Source organism: Gouania willdenowi, chromosome 12 (genome assembly GCF_900634775.1).
Source record: "Gouania willdenowi chromosome 12, fGouWil2.1, whole genome shotgun sequence".
NCBI classification, from domain to species: domain Eukaryota; kingdom Metazoa; phylum Chordata; class Actinopteri; order Blenniiformes; family Gobiesocidae; genus Gouania; species Gouania willdenowi.
Window position 1 is genome coordinate 1288768 of NC_041055.1, and position 19302 is coordinate 1308069.

The window sequence follows — 19302 nt, forward strand, 5'->3', positions numbered from 1 at the left end:
ACTTTTTAAAGTGAGATTTAAAAAAAATAATAATAAAAAAAATACATACATATTTAAATGAGTTGTTTCTTACTCATAAGTTATTTGTGTTTTTTTTTTTTTCAAGGGATAGTTCTGGACAGGCGCTGCGCGGACTGAGAAAAAGGACCAACTATGGCGGCGTGTGACAACAACTCGGAGCTGAAGCGGAAAGCAACAGATTGTGAGGATGGAGACGGAGGTGAAGAAGAAGAAGAGTGGGTCGGACCCATGCCGAATGAAGCCACGGCCACGAAGAAAAGAAAAGGTGCTCGAAAACGCGCGTTTTATCGCTAATCTAAGGACTAAACGCGTGAGCTAATGCTAACCTGTTGTTTCTGTGAGTCAGTGCTGGAGTTTGAGCGGGTTTACCTGGAGAACCTTCCCTCAGCTGCGATGTATGAACGGAGCTACATGCACAGGGATGTTATTACACACCTGGTCTGTTCAAAGTAAGTCACATGATGTGGTTATAAACACGTTATTATATGATAATACAGGGAAAGTTCATCAGCCCAGCATCAGTGACTTGTAACTTGGTACAATAGCCTTCATCACATGAAGTTATTAATATTTGCTCTTTACAGCAGCTGTGAACATTATTAAATGCCCCACGTGACGTGAGAATGAGATGACATTCTCATGAGTTTTCTGTGGATGATAATTCTGTTCTTCAGTGTATGTCATCATCACTAAACACAAACAGTTTGACTTTGTTTCACTGATATTTTAATCTTTGTTTTCACAGAACAGACTTTATCATCACAGCCAGCCAGGACGGACATGTGAAGTTTTGGAAGAAGAAAGAGGACGAGGGAATTGAGTTTGTGAAGCACTTTCGCAGTCACCTCGGTAACTTACGCACAGAAAGTTCTCACAGTTATCATCTAAGGCAGTGGTTCTCAAGCTGTGTCTTTAGGACAAATAAAACGTCACTGAAAAACAATCTGTGGCCCCAACGGAAGAAAAAGCTTTCAAATCTCACCATTTGACTGTAAAAATCAAACAAACTAAAGTCGTCATGATTCGTTCCTCTACTTTTTGAAGCACAAGGTTTCTGTCTCTTTGCTTCTTATTCAAACTCGGGCTGCAGCTAACGACTATTTAAATAGTGCATAGTCATCGATTATTGAAATGATTAATGGACTAATGGAATGATAAATCTTACAATTATTTGCTCTATGTTGCTATAATCTTTTACATTTGGCTGGGGACAGGTAAGCTTTTTATTGTCAAGACTAGGAATGGGCGATGTAGACTAAAAATGTATCCCAATAATTTATGGTATTTATCATAATAATGATAAAAATTACAACAAATAATAACTATTAATAAGTAAATAAAATTATTCCCAACTTAAAGTGTAAACAGGTTCCTTACAAACAAATTAAATTGAATACATTGTCACGAGAATCTGCCGCAGTATTAGCATTTACACTTTACATTTAAAAAATAAAAATAAAACTACAATAGCTGCTGACTCATTTTGTCATGTGGGTCACTGTTAGTGTTATTGTATGTATCTCCTAATTTGTAATGAAATTCTAAAAAAAAAAAAGAAAAATAAAAAAAGCACACAAAAAGCAAAATATATATATAAACTTTTTTTATGAAGGCATTAGCTGTGTGTGTGTGTGTGTGTGTGTGTGTGTGTGTGTGTGTGTGTGTGTGTGTGTGTGTGTGTGTGTGTGTGTGTGTGTGTGTGTGTGTGTGTGTGTGGCCACACTACAGCACTCCAGTGAACAATAAGTTGTTGTCAAAAGATAATTTTATCCTGTGGAACAAGGTTTTTTGGGTCATTCTTGGCTAAAATGAGGGCGTAATGTACGTACAGTTTTGAGCAAAGATATATAGAAGGTGAGATGAGCCACTCCTTATGAAAAACAATGTTCAGCTCCGCCCACAGCTTGAAAAAGACGAATGATGACGTAACCGACAATTGTTGACTATTACATTTGTCGACAATGTTGACTAATCATTGCACTCTTAATACAAACACCATTTATGTGTAAAGATATTGTATAAATGTAGAGCTCTATGATTTCAATGTGAAAGGAATCGACCAATAAAAACAGAGCCCACTGTTAAAAACAGAAAGTGACATCATCGTGAGGTAAAGGATTACCTCACAATCTATTTATCTTTGCTTAATCATTACAGTCTGGAATGATGTCATCAGGTTCATTTAAATTAAGTTGATAAAAAAAAAATGCTGCTCTCACATCCTCATATGACATATTAGAAATAATTACAATAATCCATGTCACTACACCTCAGATCATACCTTTTATCTTATACTTAAATTACACTTATTTTCACATAGATTTGTGTAATTATAGTTATTTATTTAGTTTCCTCACAGGAGTGGAAAACCAATATTTTCTGGAAAAATTGATAAAATGTTTCCAAATGGAATTAAAAAAAAAAATCACGTGGAAATTAAATGGAATTTATAGGGCCTTAATATTGTCACAAAAAGTGCATGTGACTGTATTTTTGCCATTACAGGAAATCAACGCCATGATTTGTGTTTGTTTTCCTTAATCACTGAAAAACGTTGTCCCTGAATTAGTATTTTTTTAATGTTCAGCTCTGTTTTATCAATGGAATAACGATCTTCATACAAAGTTACTTTTGGTTCTCGACCCACATGTTTAGAACCTCTGTACTACAGAACCTGTGTGTGAGCAACTCCACCTCTTCTCCCTGCAGGTGTGATTGAAAGCATCGCCGTCAGCGCTGAAGGAGCTCTTTTCTGTTCGGTCGGAGACGATCAGGCCATGAAGGTGTTCGACGTGGTCAACTTTGATATGATCAACATGCTGAAGCTGGGGTGGGTCTCTAATGCTAACGCTAATGTTGTTGGTTTTTGGACGTGCCGGTTTGGTCACGTGACGCTGTGTGTTTGCTGCAGCTTCCACCCAGGTCAGAGCGAGTGGATCTACAATCCCGGCGACGCCATTTCCACCGTGGCGTGTTCTCAGAAGTCCACAGGAAAGATCTTTGTGTACGACGGCAGAGGCAGCAGCAGCCCGCTCCACGTCTTTGACAAAATGCACTCCTCGCCGCTTTCCCAGATCCGCCTTAACGCAAAGTTCCGAGTCATCGTTTCCGCCGACAAAGCTGGGATGCTGGAATACTGGACGGGCCTTCCCAGCGAATTCAAGTTCCCTAGAAACGTGGATTGGCAATTTAAAACAGATACTGACTTGTACGAGTTCGCCAAACATAAAACGTACCCGACCAGCCTGGCGTTCTCGCCCGACGGCAGAAGAATGGCCACCATCGCCTCGGACAGGAAGGTCCGCATCTTCCGCTTCCTCACGGGAAAACTGATAAGGGTGTTCGACGAGTCTTTGACGGTGAGTCTGAGCTGCGTGTGTGCGTTTAAACCCGTGATGGCGTGCGTCTCACCCCCGTCACCACCTCCTCACAGATGTTCACAGAGCTGCAGCAGATGCGACAGCAGCTTCCCGACATGGAGTTTGGACGACGGATGGCGGTGGAGAGAGAGCTGGAGAAGGTGGACGGGATCCGCCTCACCAACATCATCTTTGACGAGACCGGACACTTTGTTTTATACGGGACGATGCTCGGCATCAAGGTGATCAACGTGGAAACCAACAGGTGCGTCCACACGGGAACCAAAGAGTTTAAACATAATTCAGCAAAACCAAAAGGTATACCAGTAAAGAAAATCAATAAATTAATTAAATTGTCCCCAAATGACTCCAAAATCACACAAACCACAAAATAAACACATAGGATTACTGGAACACATAAAATACCACAAAATCACCTCAAAGACACACACATTGACAGAAAAACATACTAAATGTCAAGATTGATACACATAAAAACACAGGAAACAAACAAGAATGCACAGAATTGCTCAAACACATAAAATGAGAAGGAATTACCACAAACAAACTTTAAAAAAACCTACAAATTAAGAGAAAAACACACAAAGAAGAAGAATACACGAAAAATACCTAAATACATCAAATGAAAATCACACGTGCAGAAAAAGACAAAAATGGTACAAAATGAAAATAAAAACAATAAGAATAAAGACTGTGAACATCGACATGGTTCCAATGATGGCGTCACGTTAGTTAAAATGTTCTCGTTTGGTTCCCAGGTGCGTTCGGATCCTCGGGAAACTGGAGAACATCCGTGTGATCCAGCTGAGCCTGTTCCAGGGCGTTGCCAAGGCGATGGCGGTGGCCCCCACGGTGGAGATGAAGGCGTCCGATAACCCCGCCCTGCAGAGCGTGGACCCCGACCCCACCGTGTTCTGCAGCGCCTTCAAGAAGAACCGCTTCTACATGGTGGGAACACCACCGTAACCATGACGACGGCGTCGCCACGGCTCCTCCTCTCAACGTTTGCGTGTTTTTCCTCTTTTTTTATCTGAAGTTCACAAAACGAGAACCTGAAGACACGAAGAGCGCCGAGTCAGACCGAGACATCTTCAACGAGAAGCCATCCAAGGAGGAAGTGATGGCGGCTACGCAGGCCGAGGGCCCCAAGAGGGTCTCTGACAGCGCCATCATACACACCACCATGGGGGACATACACATCAAACTGTTCCCTGTGGAGTGAGTAACCACGCCCCCTTCCTCATCATCACCAACAGGAAGTTAACGTCTCTGTTTCCAGGTGTCCAAAAACTGTGGAGAACTTCTGCGTGCACAGCAGGAACGGATACTACAACGGACACATCTTCCACCGAGTTATTAAGGTACGGCACAACCTGGACATGTTGTCCCAAAAACATACAACAGAAGAAGAGAAAAAAAAAAAATCACAAAATGACTCCAAAATACACAGACAGAATTACTCAGTCACACTAAATGATATGAATAATACGCAAAATCACACTAAAGTACATAACACACCAAACAAATAAGAATACACACCAAAAAAAATGACAAACATACTTAAAAACACAATAAATGCACAAAAGGTGAACATAAAATCACAAAATGACTCCAAAATTACACAGAACAACAAAAAAGTAGTTTCCTGTTAATCTCTGATTGGTCGTTATTCTAACGCTGACATGAATGTTGATCATGTGATGCTGAGATCACACAATCGTCTGTGTGCGTGTGTGTGTGTAGAGCTTCATGATCCAGACAGGTGACCCCACAGGAACAGGGATGGGGGGGGAGAGTATCTGGGGGGGAGACTTTGAGGATGAGTTCCACGCTACGCTGAGACACGACCGACCCTACACACTCAGCATGGCCAACGGAGGGCCGGGAACCAACGGGTCGCAGTTCTTCATCACCGTGGTTCCCACGGTGAGATGAGCAGGAAACAACACACACACACACACAGATTAATTTTATATACGTTTTTGTATTTATTTTGACTACAAATATCCTTTTTTCCCTTCTTATTTCTTCTCCTTTTGTTTCCTCCTGCTTTCTTCTCCTTTCTTGTCCTTCTTCTACTCGTTCCATTTCTTCCTCCTTTTTTCCCTCCTTCCCTCCATCCTCTGAGGTTTAAAATGCAGATCATGTTTGGAAAATTTTACAATTTAATATCAAAAACTTTTATGATTGGAGTCGATGCAAACATGTCATTTTCAAACCTCAGTTTTTTTTTTTTTTACTGATGCAGCCGTTTGAAATCTGCCTTTGAACGCTAACAGCTGCTGTCTTTGTTTTACTCTGGCCCCGAACCATTGCTGTGCAGCAGCTATAATTTCTATTTAAAATGGAGCCTCGTTTGTTAGAAACGGCAGCGCTGAGGATGTTTGGACTCGTGGGAAAAACAAGCTGTGTGTGTGTGTGTGTGTGTGTGTGTGTGTGTGTGTGTGTGTGTGTAGCCGTGGTTGGACAACAAACACACAGTGTTCGGACGCTGCACTAAAGGAATGGAGGCCGTGCAGAGGATCTCTAACGCTAAAGTCAACCCTAAGACGGACAAACCCTACGAGGACATGAGCATCATCAACATCACCATCAAATGATCATAAAACTCAGCTTTTTATAATAAAATCATCTGAAAGTGAGTAAAAGTGTCTCTTTACTGTCCAACACGTCTGATTGGTTCATCATTATATTAAATATGTTTCCATTTGTTGTGTATAAACAGACCAAACCTTAATACTTCAACATATTAAGACAATATGAAGTTCTTTAAGAGTCAAGTTCATGTTCATTTGATCTATTTTTGATCTATTTTTACTAAACTTCACTCAGTCCCATAAAGACCTTCAGTTACATCATTGTTTTTATTGAAACTATTGTTTGTAAATAAATCAGCTTAGATTAATAACTTCAAAAGGAAAAAACACAATACAAGGTCAATCAGACTGTTTATAAATCAGTAATATTTCTAAACCAGGTTTTCCACAATCTTAATGAATTATATTAAATTATTGGTATTTTGTGCATTTTAACAGTATTTAATGTGTGTGTAAAGTATTTTTGTCAAGTTTCAACAAAGGAACAAATCAAATATTATACTCTTTTCTAATATATTATTAATATTCTGCTTATAACAGTTTTAAACCAAGACAACGTAGATAATTCTAGTTTATTTAATCAAATGCTTTTAACCATTTTATGTTAAATTATTTATATATGAGATTAGTAAATCTTAAAAAAGTACATCAATAAACATTCCTTGTACTTCTCAATTAGCTAATAAATGTTAAGCTTAACTTTATAAATAATTAGCTTAAATGAGCAAGAAGGGATCCTCCACTGTTTTACAAGTTGGCCTAAAATCTTTGAAATGCACTTGGACCAGTTAGTGATTTACTCGCTAACTTCAGCCACCAGAGCACGTCAGCGCACTGTTTAAGGGAGAATAAAGATCCCTTAGGAGAGCTCTTCTTCTCTGCTTCATTGACTACTACCAAACCATTTTTTTTTGAGTCACAACTGTTTTTTTTTAATCCTCTTTCTATAAACAAACAAGGTTTATAACATCTTTAACTTTTTTAGAGCAACCAAAAGCAGCACAAGTTGTTAATGTGACTGAAAAAGCTGCTAAATGATCAATAAAGCTGTTAATCAGAATAAAAAGGTTTTATTGGCCAAGTACAGTTTAAAACAGCACAAGAAGTTTAACTTGGAAGTTGACGCGAAGAACACACGCACCAACATACCAAGGCAGCCATCTGCGGTGCCGTCATGTTTAGATGAAAAGTGGGAAAACAGGAGGAATATGAACATCCTAGCTGTGGGGGGTCGAATGAAGATAAGGATTTGTTTTCAGACGACTGAGCACAATTTACCGTTCAGCCTTGGGGTCCATCTTTCCAGCAGTAAATCCAATATGGCTGAGTTGTTAACTTATCCAAGTTAGACTCCATCTTGTATAGACTTTCCAAAGTAGCGTCTTGCTTACTTTTGAGTCTGAGTGTTGAGAGCCCTGCTCCATCCATCACAAATGACTGGCAGCCTTCCCAAAACATCTGCCGCCGTAATACGGACTTTGCGATTGGTCAGAAAGCTGCTAGCTCCAATCAGCATCATGCTTGCTATCATAAATTCAATGATAGACTTATTCCACATCCTCAACGGAAAGGATTGACAGACACACGATCCTCCACTTCTCCAAAGAGTCCATTGCGAATCCCACCCCAAACGCCAAAATTGCATTGAGAGACCAGCTGATCATCTCCATAATTTCAGTTTTTGGATACAGATGTAGAGAGAGGCTCATATTAGATTATGACAAGAAGACAGCACAGACAAAACAAGCAGCAGGGAGGGAGCAGAGAAAAAAAGAGTCCGCCTTCATCAGAAGCAAGAAGATAATTGATCTAAAAATCAGGCTGTGGGGCCGTGTGACATCATCAATCACATGATTTCAAGATGGAGGAACACAGGCTCTAAAACTGTAAAGTAGTCCCGTTTTTAAAAGGAAATAAAATTAATTAATATAATGTGTTTTGTTAGACATAGATCTATTAATAAGGACATTTTGAAGGCCAAACTTGTTAAAGCAGTGGAGGATCACTTTAAGTTCCAATGCTAAACAATGTTAAAGTCCAAGTTTTCTGATTTCTTCTGAATGCACCGTCCAAGCAACAGATGTTTTATTTAAAACCAGAGGTTCTATTTGAGGGTCTTACCAGCTGTGAAGAGTTCTGGACATTAAAGTTTGATCCTAATTGAAGGGAAATAACAATTTCCACTGTAGCTGCTAAGCTAACACTGCCTTTGCCTCAGTGACAGGTTAGTGTCATTAACAGAATCAGGTGTGCACAATCACAAGTGGGAGGAGCTTCCAGAACATTGATGAAGGCCCTTTGTTATCCCAACATGACGGTGACCCTGTTCACAGAAACATGAACTAGAAGCAGGCCTTCTCCTCCAACATCAGTGCCTGACACTGGGAGGGTTCACCAGATGCCTTCAGGAAACTTTTTTGAACAATTTCAGCACATTTTTGCTTTTTTTAAAAAACATTTTTGACCCTTTTTCTGCAACTACATCGAACTCACTATATTTTAACCTATTTTCATCACTTTTTCTTGCCATATTTTTGCTCCTTTTAATGTGTTTTTGCTACATTTCTGACACTTCTACATCATATTTCTACACATTTTTCCATTTTCCAGACATGTTCAACACTTATAAACCACTTTTACACCTAATCACATATATTGACCCATTATTGTCACTTTTAATCTCTTTTCACCAGATTTCATGATTATTTTTTTTGCCACTTTCAACAATTTTTCTGGTCACTTTGAACCATTTTATTAGTGATTAAAACCAGGATTTCCATCTTTAAGATGACTGTATTAATAATAAATGTTCCTGGATAACAGTGGATATTATTCAGATGAATAAATAAATGTGATTATCACAGATTCATAGAACAATGGACCATCATTTTACTGACTTTATGGATGGACCCCAAAAATCTCTCCCCTTTATTCCCCCTTATAGATGGTCCTCCTGAACAAACATGATTCCCACACAAATGAAGTCATTAGTTTATTATACAGCCACACATTGTGTATAATAATTTATCATAATGTAGTTCACAGAGGTTTTGGATGAGCGCGTGTGCGTCTACAACAGAAACGGAGCGTGGGAAAGGCTCATTGGACGTGCAGGAGTTTCATATTTATACATAAACAGGCCGTAACATTACATAGCAATGAATAAACAATAAAACAAACAATGGCTCCTCTTATTTCACTAAGGATTCACCACGTGTGCGTCAGTAAACGGTTCAATCTGTAACACAAAGTTCTACATTCAATCAAAACAAACCTGTGACATTAAACAGGATTAAAAGATACAGAGAAAATCTTTTTTCTTTAATAGCTTTAGCATTTAGCATTAGCTGCTTTTACAAAACAAGGCAAAAAAATCCCAACGTTTGGCTTTTAGTTTTAGTCCCAATTCATCTTCACTAAAACGCTCCTAAATCATATAAAGCCCAACATAGGGGTTCTCAACTGGTGGGTCAAGACCCAAAAGTGGGTCACGAACCTTTGTTATAGAAAAAGATCATTTTTTAAAGCGATTAAATGCTTTTATTTTCAAGAGGAGTTGCTTTATGTCAGTGATTCCTACTTTAACCAGCAGGTGGCAGTACATTTTGTGCTTAGTGTTTAATTCTTGGGGCGTGGGAACAGATCTAAACAAATATTTGGGTCCACAACGACAAACTAAAGCTTCCTGGATCAGATTTAGGAGAAACATGCTAAGAAATCAAGTTTAAGATGAAGACGGATGTAAAGACGAGTAACGCTGACACATTCAACGCTGTAATACCAGTAGGAACCACAGGATGGCGTCATGTGCAGGACAGAACCACTGAATAAAATGAAAACCGGACAAAGCAATAAATGTCGTTATTGTAGTAAATTCAGGGTTAGTTGAACAAATGCTTGAAAATAATAAATAAATAAAACATGAAAGAATTGAGGCTAAAATGATGTAATTTGACTCCTGTGATACTATTGTTCACCACCAGAGGGCAGCGCTAACTAACAGGTTGGAAAACGTTTTTACGTCTTAAAGCTGCAGGTTCTAAATTGAGAGGGAACAAAGATTCAAAGATGTTTATATTTCAGCAGGAAATTCAAATAATCAGATTTTTGCTGCTCGTCACTAAGAAAACAACGGACCTAATAATATTATCATATCATTTTGTATTTTTCTTCACTCTGAAGCTCAACTATAATAATAATTATTTATTTTTTGTCCATTTATCAAAAGTCAAACATGTTTTGTGATTTAGAAACGGAGCAAAAATGAAAAACTTAAAAACTAGTGAGGGATTAAATCCCCACGCTGCAGCGTCTAGTCTGTGCTCAGGAACACTCATAATCTATTCTAATCTATCCTAATCTAGTCTAATCTATTGTAATCTAGTCTAATCTATTGTAATTTAGTCTAATCTATCCTAATCTAGTCTAATCTATTGTAATCTAGTCTAATCTATTGTAATCTAGTCTAATCTATTGTAATTTAGTCTAATCTATCCTAATCTAGTCTAATCTAATCTATCCTAATCTAGTCTAGTCTAATCTATCCTAATCTAGTCTAGTCTCATCTAGTCTTGTCTAATCTAATCTGAGGACAGACTAAACGCTGCAGTAAAATCCTCGTCTCCGTACACGTTAAAAACACGTGATCCTGGTCCTCGTTTGATTCTGTGTGAAGGTCAAAGTTCAGTGAATGGACGGGGGGGGGGGGTCAGAGGGGGAGGAGTCGGTGTGTTTCTTCTGGCTCTAGGCCACGTCCAGGACTCCGGCGGCCACCAGCTGCCTGGACAACCAATCCAAGCCCTCGTGGAGGCCCATCCCACTGCGGGCGTCACAGCCCTGGATGTGCCAGCTCCGCCCACAGCACAGTTTGTGCAGACTCAGCAGTTCTGTCATCTCCTCCACGGACGCCGCCCCGGGAACGTCCTGAGGAGGAAACGTTTAAGTTTCAGATTAAAGTCAGTCAGAGGTCCTCCCTGGGGTCCAGCCCCCACAACCCGACCCCGCCCCCCCCACCTGCTTGTTAGCAAAGATGAGCAGCAGCGCGTCTCTCAGCTCCTTCTCTGTCAGTAGTTTAGCTAGCTCACTGTGAGCCTCCATCAGACGGTCCCTGTGACAGCTGTCAATCACAAACACCACCGCTACACACGCACGCACACACACACACGCACACACACACACACACGCACACACACGCGATCATCATCAAGTAAAGTAAGACAGAAAACACACAAAATGACAGAAAAATAATTAAAAAAACGATAAAAATACAAAAAATGACTTGAAAACACAAAACACCAATAAAGGACAACAAAAATACACAAATATTACTCCAAAAACACTAAACAACAAAAGATACACAAAATGTATCCAGAACGACAACAAAAATATATAAAATAACAAAAACTTACATAAAAAAAACACAAACACTTTATTTCATTGTTTTCTAGTCTTTTTTCTCTATATTTATTGTTTGCACCAACCCACTAAAATAAATTCATTATATTGTGTAAACTATATCTGGCAATAAAACTAATTCTAATTTCTGATTTAAAAAACTATACAAAAATGACAGAAAAACAAAAACAACAAAAAATGTGAGACGAATATACAAAATTAGACAAAAATTGGTCTTTAATCTAAACATGAATGTTGGTCATGTGACCCTCAGATCAGAAACAATCACATGTTTGTGGACCTCACTGATCTGAAAAAGAATTGGGTAAAACCAGTATTTGCAAGGTGAATATGTATTTGGCAATTGAAAAAAAATTGGCAAAAATGACGAGTATCTGGATTTGTTGTCTGGTTTGTTCTTTTTACTAATTAAATTGCAAATAATAAGAATAACAGAAGACTGACCTTAAGCGTACATACAGTATGACTGAGTGAAGGTTGAAAGGAAATGTTGTGGAAAAAAAGTATGTTTTTTGTTTTGTTTGAGCTTCGTCGTCCTGAGAACGTTGAGGTCTCACTTTGTTCACTTTTCTGAGGAGTTCTTGACCTTAAATATGACCTTGAATGAAGGTCAAAGTCACACATTGAAAGGAAATGTTGTTCAATGGTTCCAGTGGCCAAGTTATAGGAAGCAGCGGATTAAAAATAATAGGAACTCTTACGAGAACATTGTATTTGGTATTTTTAATTGCCAAATACAATGAAGTGAAGTGTGTCTGTACTATGACGGGGTTAAGATTAGGGTTAGGATTAGGATTAGGATGAAGGTTGGTTGGTTCACCTTGAGTATTCAGGTAATAATGTTTCCACAGAGGTCTCAGCTTGTGTTTTCCACCCACGTCCCAGATGGTGAATTTGAGGTTCTTGTATTCCACTGTTTCCACGTTGAATCCTGAGGAACACACACATACATACAGCTGTGAGGGGGCGTGGTCACGGTGTGTGTGTGTGTGTGATGTCATCGTTACCGATGGTGGGGATTGGCTGCATGAACTCGTCCTGCTTCAGTTTGAACAGGATGGTGGTTTTTCCTGCTCCGTCCAAACCCAACGTCACCACCCTGATCTCCATCTTTGGGCCGATGTGGACCCGGTTATCCTGAACACACCATACATATACATGTAGTAGGTGTGTGTGTGTGTGTGTGTGTGTGTGTGTGTGTGTGTGTGTGTGAGCAGACCTTAGTGAAAGTAACAGGGATGCCTGCGTCCAGCTGAATGTGATCAGCGAGTTCAGTGAACTGATGCTGCTGCTTCTGAAGAGTCTCTAGGAGGAGGTTGATCTCCTGTTTAGATAGAACCACCCTGCAGTCGTCCTACACACACACACACACACACACACACACAAAAGAACATGTTTTTTTTAAATTAATATTCAATTAGAGATAATTATGATTTTAAGTATTTATTTGCACCATTTTAAAGCATATATTTGTATTATTTATTCATGCATTATTCCACAGACAATCTTAATTATCTAAATGTATAAATATATATATGGCAAACCATTTAGGAAATTATATATATATATATATATATATATACTCTGGGAAGATATGGAATGAATGAAAGTCTGAATATATATATATGAAAGTTTAAAAATATATAAGAAAGTCTGACAAAATATAAGAAAAGTTTATAATATGAATGTAAAATGTATATATGAAAAGTCTAAATATATAGCAGAAAATTTTTAATATATGAATGACTGAATATATTTGAGAAAAGTTTAAATATATATATTTAACCTTTCATATACAGTATATATTCAAACTTTCATTCATTCCTTATATTTCCAGTCAATCAAAATTTAAAAAAATAGTATAGCAAGCTGTTAAATTTCCTGAACAACTTAATATATATATCTATATCTATAGATATGTATATCTATATATACATATACTGTATATGTTTGGATCTTTGGTTTCAGCCCTCTGAAAAGGGTTGCCAGGCAGCACACAATGTCATAACTGTTGGTTTTTATTCAAACTTCATTGATCACAGATCATAAACCTGAAACATAATAAATAAATCATCACACCTATGACCAACAGGCTGTGTGGTCCCACAGTTAGACTCTAATGTCTACGTGTTAGAACATAGTACCATGACTACTGTCAATATCAGTTCTTTCCATTTTAACTCAGAATAAGAAATCATATTATACATTATTAATTGTTTAGGCCTGTTCATTTTATGAAGTAAAATAGTATATTTATATATTACATTTTTTATTTTCATGTGATGTATTTAATTTGTGCAGGCAGAAAAGAGTAAAGTAACTAAAATAGTATTTAGATGTGGGCGTGTCTTGTTAAATGTGGGCGTGATGTGTTAGATATTTGTGTGGCGTGTTAAATGTGGGCGTGGCCCCCCGTCCCACCTGCTGGAGGGTCTTCTCACAGTGCAGGCAGGCTGTGGACACCTGACTCAGCAGTATGGTCATGTCCTCCTGCTGCTGTCTCAGCCAGATCAGCCTCTCCCTGACGTGGGCGTCCACCACACTCAGAGCCATCTCCTCCTGACGACACAGCGTCTCATGGAGGTCAGCAAAGTACGCTCTCACACAGGAACGAGCGCTCTCCGCCGTACCAGGAACCTGAGGGGGAGGAGTTAGTGGAGGAGCTGGAGGGGAGATAATGAACCATGTGACGTGTGTTTTCTCACGTGCTCCGTGTGAGCCATGCCCACTCCGTCCTCCACTATCTGTTCTCCTCCTTCTATCTGCTGAACGATGCCCACCAGCTTCCTGGAGTAATCCGACACCTCCTCAGTGAAGGAGCGAATGCAGTGGGCCATGTCCAGGATGGATGCCCTGATCTGATTGGCCTCCGTCTCCAGGACGGCATGCTGCACAGGAAAAGAACAGGACGAAGAAGAAGAAGAAAAAAAGATCAGATGTGATGATACACTCGCCATTATTCTAAACCAACGAGTCGTTTACAGGCATACTGCTGAGACAAGAGACACAACAGGACGAGACAGGACAAGGAATGACAAGAGAAGATACAAGACAACAGGACAGGACAAGACATGATGAGAGAGGACACAGAAAGACAGGACAAGATATGAGTGAAAACAAAACAGGACGAGACACTACAAGACATAGAAAAAAGAACAACACGACTCAATAAGACAAGCAACTATGAGACGAGAAACAACACGATGAGCCGTTACTACAAATCTGCGTTAGCTAGCTTTAACTAACCAAACACAGGAGCTGTACTACTAACATCAATCACCTATGATCACAACACGCTAACTGAAACCACGTGATGAAAAACATACAGTAGCTACGTGCACATGAAAAGGGTGGAGATTGCAGCGTCTGACTAGGGCTGGGCAAATAAATCTGACTTTTTTGTGTTCTGATGTGAGCCCGCCCCCTTTTTGTTTCCATGTGTTTACCCTTTGAGTAGCTATATGTGTGCCACAGGCATGTTTAATGTTTTATTCACACTATGCTGAGATGTTAAGGGAAGAGTTTATTATTTTGTATTGTAATGTTATATGTTATAGAATATGTAGTTATCTGATTTCTTAATCAGAAAATTGAAGCTACTGTGAAGTAGCTGTTGCTCTTTTGCTTAAACCTGGGTTAAAGCTTGAAATAGTTGAATAACAGAACCTCATTTACTTTTTATTTTGGGATTATTCTATACATTTTAACTCTTGAGGACAATCACAGCAATAAAGTTGCACTTTTGATAATATATCTGATGTCTGCAGTCATTTTTAAGTGCATTAAAAAAATTGAAACTCGAATTTTTCTTTAAAAAATTTGATTTTTTTATGCAAAATCGCCCAGCCCTACGTCTGATCAATCGCTAACATCCAAGCCAGAGCCAAACCAGGTCGTGACCAGGTTAGCGGTTCAGCATTAATTACCATAGTGATTAAGCTCCAGCGAGCTTTGTAGTGCAGCACACAAGACAAGGCACATCAAGGTATGACAAGAGAAGATATGAGACAGGACAAGACACAACAAGACAAGATATGATAAAATAACGCAACAAAAAAGGACATGACGTTACTCAATAGGTCAAAACATGACAAGACAAAATAAAAAAGACAGAACAAGACAACAAGGCATGAGAAAACAAGATACGAGACAAAACAACAAGAAAAGAGACAAGACACTCAATGACAGGACAGAACTGGACCTGCTTTCTCTGAATGACCTCGACCTTACGTGCACTCTACCTTGTTTTATACTGTATGTGCACTCTACCTTGTTTTATACTGTATGTGCACTCTACCTTGTTTTATACTGTATGTGCACTCTACCTTGTTTTATACTGTATGTGCACTCTACCTTGTTTTATACTGTATGTGCACTCTACCTTGTTTTATACTGTATGTGCACTCTACCTTGTTTTATACTGTATGTGCACTCTACCTTGTTTTATACTGTATGTGCACTCTACCTTGCGTCTGCGTGAACTCTCTTGTCCACGTGCACTCTCTCTTGTGATCACGTGCACTCTACCTTGTGTCCCTGGTGCTTCCCGTACTCCTTGCAGACGCAGCACATGAGCGGTCCCGTCTGACACACCTCCTCCAGACACACAAACTCGATGGCGTGGACCTGGTGCTGAGGACACAGCGTCTTCTCGTGAGGTTTGTCGGCCAATGGGACGCGCCGGTGCTTGGCCAGCGTGCGCGTGGAGTGTGTGAGCTGAGAGCACTCGGTGCACAGGTGTGTGGCACACACGGTGCAGTACACAGAGGCCGTGTGGCTCTCGTCCTCGTCACAGCGGATGATGCACTGGTGGAGAAACACACAGGGCTCAATTATAATAGTGGTCACGTAATTGATCAGTAATTACAATGTAATTATAATTGTAAAAATCTGTTGCTGTTGTAATTGAGTTCAGATATTTTACTTTGTATTTGACATGAAAATTATATAAATAAACATAATTAAACTCAACACTGGGGAACCACATTATAGTTAAATGTCTTACACACACGTAGTTAACAATCTATAGGTATAGTGACAGAAAAAAGGCTCAGACGCCCACACCAAAAATACTAAATTGGAAACCTAACAAGGTAACCAATAGATGAGAAACTCTCCACCTCCACCCCCACCCCTTCCATTGTCCCACCCTGACTCCCTCTTCCCTGTTCCCTTCCCCCTCACCTAGGTGTAACACTGCCCTCACTTTTTATAATAAAATATAATAAATGATTACTCTTCCTTAGAGAGGGCTGATGATGGTCACAATTATACAATAAAATAAATTCATTTATTACGTCCACACCATAAATATTATTACCAATAGATTCATTGATTATGAATCCTAACAAGGTAAACACTACATGATAAACTCATTAGATGATAGATAATATTTATTAATGTATTTTACAGCTGATTTAAGACATGGGTCAAACTGACCTGTTAGCATTAGAGATGCTAACAGAAAGCTAACACAAAAGGAAGGTTACATTTAATTGGCTTATTTATTAAAGGCTCAGTAATTGAGAACGTAATTGTAATTGACTTTCAGTAGAAAATAATAATTGGAATTGGAAAAAATCTTGGTCACTGTAATCTTACCGGAATTAATAATTGAAGACGTAATTGTAATATCAAAATGTAATTGAGCCCAACCCTGATGGAGCTCTGAGCCAATCACAGCCGTGCGTGTGCCTCACCTCTCCCATGCCCTTCAGGGCGTCCTCGGCCATCCCTGATTGGTTGGTGGCTCCGTTCTGGAGACGCTCCAGCAGCTCCAACAGAGCAAAGTTCTTCTTCAGGCCCCAAACACCAGAGTCTCCTGTGGAAACATCACGTTTGTTTGCTTCCTGTTCACGCACGCACGCACACTGGGAGGAGCCCACTCACCCAACTCCGTCACCTGTCTGTCAAACGGGCAGCGGACCGCTCGGCCGTGGAGCGGCAGCCGCGTCAGACAGTCGTGGCACACGGTGTGACCGCACAGCAGGAGACGAGGGACTTTGTCTCCCTGGAGGGAGAAGACGTCCTCACACACACCACACTCCAACACCTGAGGAGACAAATTACACACACGACCAAGTGAGTCACAACCCCAGAGTGAAATCAGTACCACTTCAGTTAAAAATAGTTATTTTATTCAAATGTTCAAACATTCTTCTGGTTTCATTTTTACCATTTTCATTTATTTATTTAGCACACATTAAAGAAATAATTACATTAAAGGCACAAAACACAAATAACGTAAAATAATGGCCAACAAATAAACACATAAAATCACGAGACAAAATGCACAAATAAACTTTGATATATGAAGAAAAATAATATAGATACAAAGTACACAAAAATATTTATCAAAAGATAATAGATAGAGATAGATAGATAGATACTTTATTCATCTCCAAGAGAAATTCACAGTTCCAGCAGCTTACAGGTATGGGAACACAGGGGCATGCAGGGAAAGTACAATGTAAAAATTTAAAAATGAAAATGTTGAACAAAATATTAAGTGAAAATTATTATTATTATTTTTATTATTATTATATTATTACACGTGGATATTTGAACCTATTTTCATCCCTTTTTCTTGACAAAATTTTTGCTCCTTTTAATGTATTTTTGCTACATTTCTCATCACATTTTAATGACTTTTCTACGCATTTTTTCCACTTTCCAGACATGTTCAGCACTTATAAACCATTTCTACCACTTTTACACCTAACGTTGCATTTATTGACCAATTATTGTCACTTTTAACCTCTTTTCACCATATTTCATGATTATTTGCTTTGCCACTTTAACCACTCACCATTTGTCATGCCCATTTTTACCAGTTTTAACTAATTGTTCCAATGTTGACATTTTGAACCCTTCATTTGAAAACTTTTTCTGTCTGTTTTTAACTTTTAACCAATTTCTGTGGTTTTAAAAATCCATTTCACCACCTTTTCCACCATTTTTGGTCACTTTTAATCCATTTTATTAGTGATTAAAACAATGATTTCCATCTTTAAGATGACTATAATAATAATAATAAACGTTCCTGGATAACAGTAAATATTATTCAGATGAATAAATAAATGTGGTTATCACAGATTCATAGAACAATAGACCATCATTTTACTGACTTTATGGATGGACCCCAAAAATCTCTCCCCTTTATTCCCCCTTATAGATGGTCCTGTGTGTGTGTGTGTGTGTGTGTGTGTGTGTGTGTGTGTGTGTGTGTGTGTGTGTGTGTGTGTGTGTGTGCGTGTGTGTGTGTGTGTGTGTGTGCCACTGTGCAAACACGTTAAATCAGCTGTGCAGACTCAGGTGTACAGTAGTCAGTGTACAGTAGTCAGTGTACAGTAGTCAGTGGTCACCAGGTAACTCGGTAACAGCCTGGATTCCAACACCGACGCCAACGCAGCAGCAGCGGTCACCGTCACCCACGAAGCCGACAACGTAACGAACCCGTTGCCGCCGCTCCAAGCCTTCGTCACCGGTGTGAGAACGTCAGTGACGGCCTTACCTTCACCGTGCTCCCGCTGGCCCCTCTCCCGTGTCGGATGCAGGGCTCCATCGTCGCTGCGGCGCTGTGCTTGTTTATCCCTGCGGCAGCGGCGGCCATTGTGGGGCGACGGCACCGAGCAACGCGCATGCGCAGAGTACGTCTAAAATAAAATAAAAATGAAAAAGAATTTTAAAAATGAAATAAAAACCACTTGAGACTTACAAATTAGATTGTAAATATAGTATTTGTGTAAATATATTATATGATATGTATAACAAGAATTCAAACACTAAACATAATTACTTAAGACAGCTTATTTAAGACTTTCCTTTAAAACATTTCATTACCAAAAAAAATTGATAAATGAATCAATTATTTTATTTGTTTTATTCAA

General features: G+C 39.1%; 2 protein-coding genes across 2 annotated transcripts; one reads left to right on the forward strand and one right to left on the reverse strand.

Annotated features, from left to right (window-relative positions):
- The first annotated feature begins 117 nt into the window (after window positions 1-117).
- On the forward strand, window positions 118-6010 carry ppwd1 (peptidylprolyl isomerase domain and WD repeat containing 1). Its single transcript, XM_028463324.1, has 11 exons — window positions 118-286; window positions 368-470; window positions 767-870; window positions 2731-2851; window positions 2933-3380; window positions 3455-3645; window positions 4160-4349; window positions 4438-4619; window positions 4681-4762; window positions 5145-5327; window positions 5858-6010. Exons 1-11 carry the CDS (start codon window positions 154-156, stop codon window positions 5999-6001), a joined length of 1881 nt encoding a protein of 626 aa, XP_028319125.1. The 5' UTR covers window positions 118-153; the 3' UTR covers window positions 6002-6010.
- Window positions 6011-8977: 2967 nt separating this feature from the next.
- trim23 (tripartite motif containing 23) lies at window positions 8978-19055 on the reverse strand. The gene is made up of 11 exons (XM_028463325.1): window positions 18927-19055; window positions 17303-17465; window positions 17113-17234; window positions 15941-16219; window positions 14119-14301; window positions 13835-14050; window positions 12633-12767; window positions 12421-12550; window positions 12234-12344; window positions 11012-11136; window positions 8978-10921 (listed from the first exon to the last, which is right to left on the reverse strand). The coding sequence occupies exons 1-11, from the start codon at window positions 19053-19055 to the stop codon at window positions 10742-10744; spliced, it is 1773 nt and encodes a 590-aa protein (XP_028319126.1). The 3' UTR covers window positions 8978-10741.
- Between the last annotated feature and the right edge of the window lie 247 nt (window positions 19056-19302).

What these genes read in the sequence shown, in the direction of transcription:
- ppwd1 (XM_028463324.1), top strand. Translation starts at nt 154, where the DNA reads ATGGCGGCGTGTGACAACAACTCGGAGCTGAAGCGGAAAGCAACAGAT. An exon ending in GGCCACGAAGAAAAGAAAAG is followed by an intron (nt 287 to 367) that starts GTGCTCGAAAAC and finishes TCTGTGAGTCAG; the next exon opens with TGCTGGAGTTTGAGCGGGTT. An exon ending in ATCAACATGCTGAAGCTGGG is followed by an intron (nt 2,852 to 2,932) that starts GTGGGTCTCTAA and finishes TGTTTGCTGCAG; the next exon opens with CTTCCACCCAGGTCAGAGCG.
- trim23 (XM_028463325.1), bottom strand. Translation starts at nt 19,055, where the DNA reads ATGCGCGTTGCTCGGTGCCGTCGCCCCACAATGGCCGCCGCTGCCGCA. An exon ending in GCAGCCAATCCCCACCATCG is followed by an intron (nt 12,345 to 12,420) that starts GTAACGATGACA and finishes TGTGTTCCTCAG; the next exon opens with GATTCAACGTGGAAACAGTG. An exon ending in TTATTACCTGAATACTCAAG is followed by an intron (nt 11,137 to 12,233) that starts GTGAACCAACCA and finishes GTGCGTGTGTAG; the next exon opens with CGGTGGTGTTTGTGATTGAC.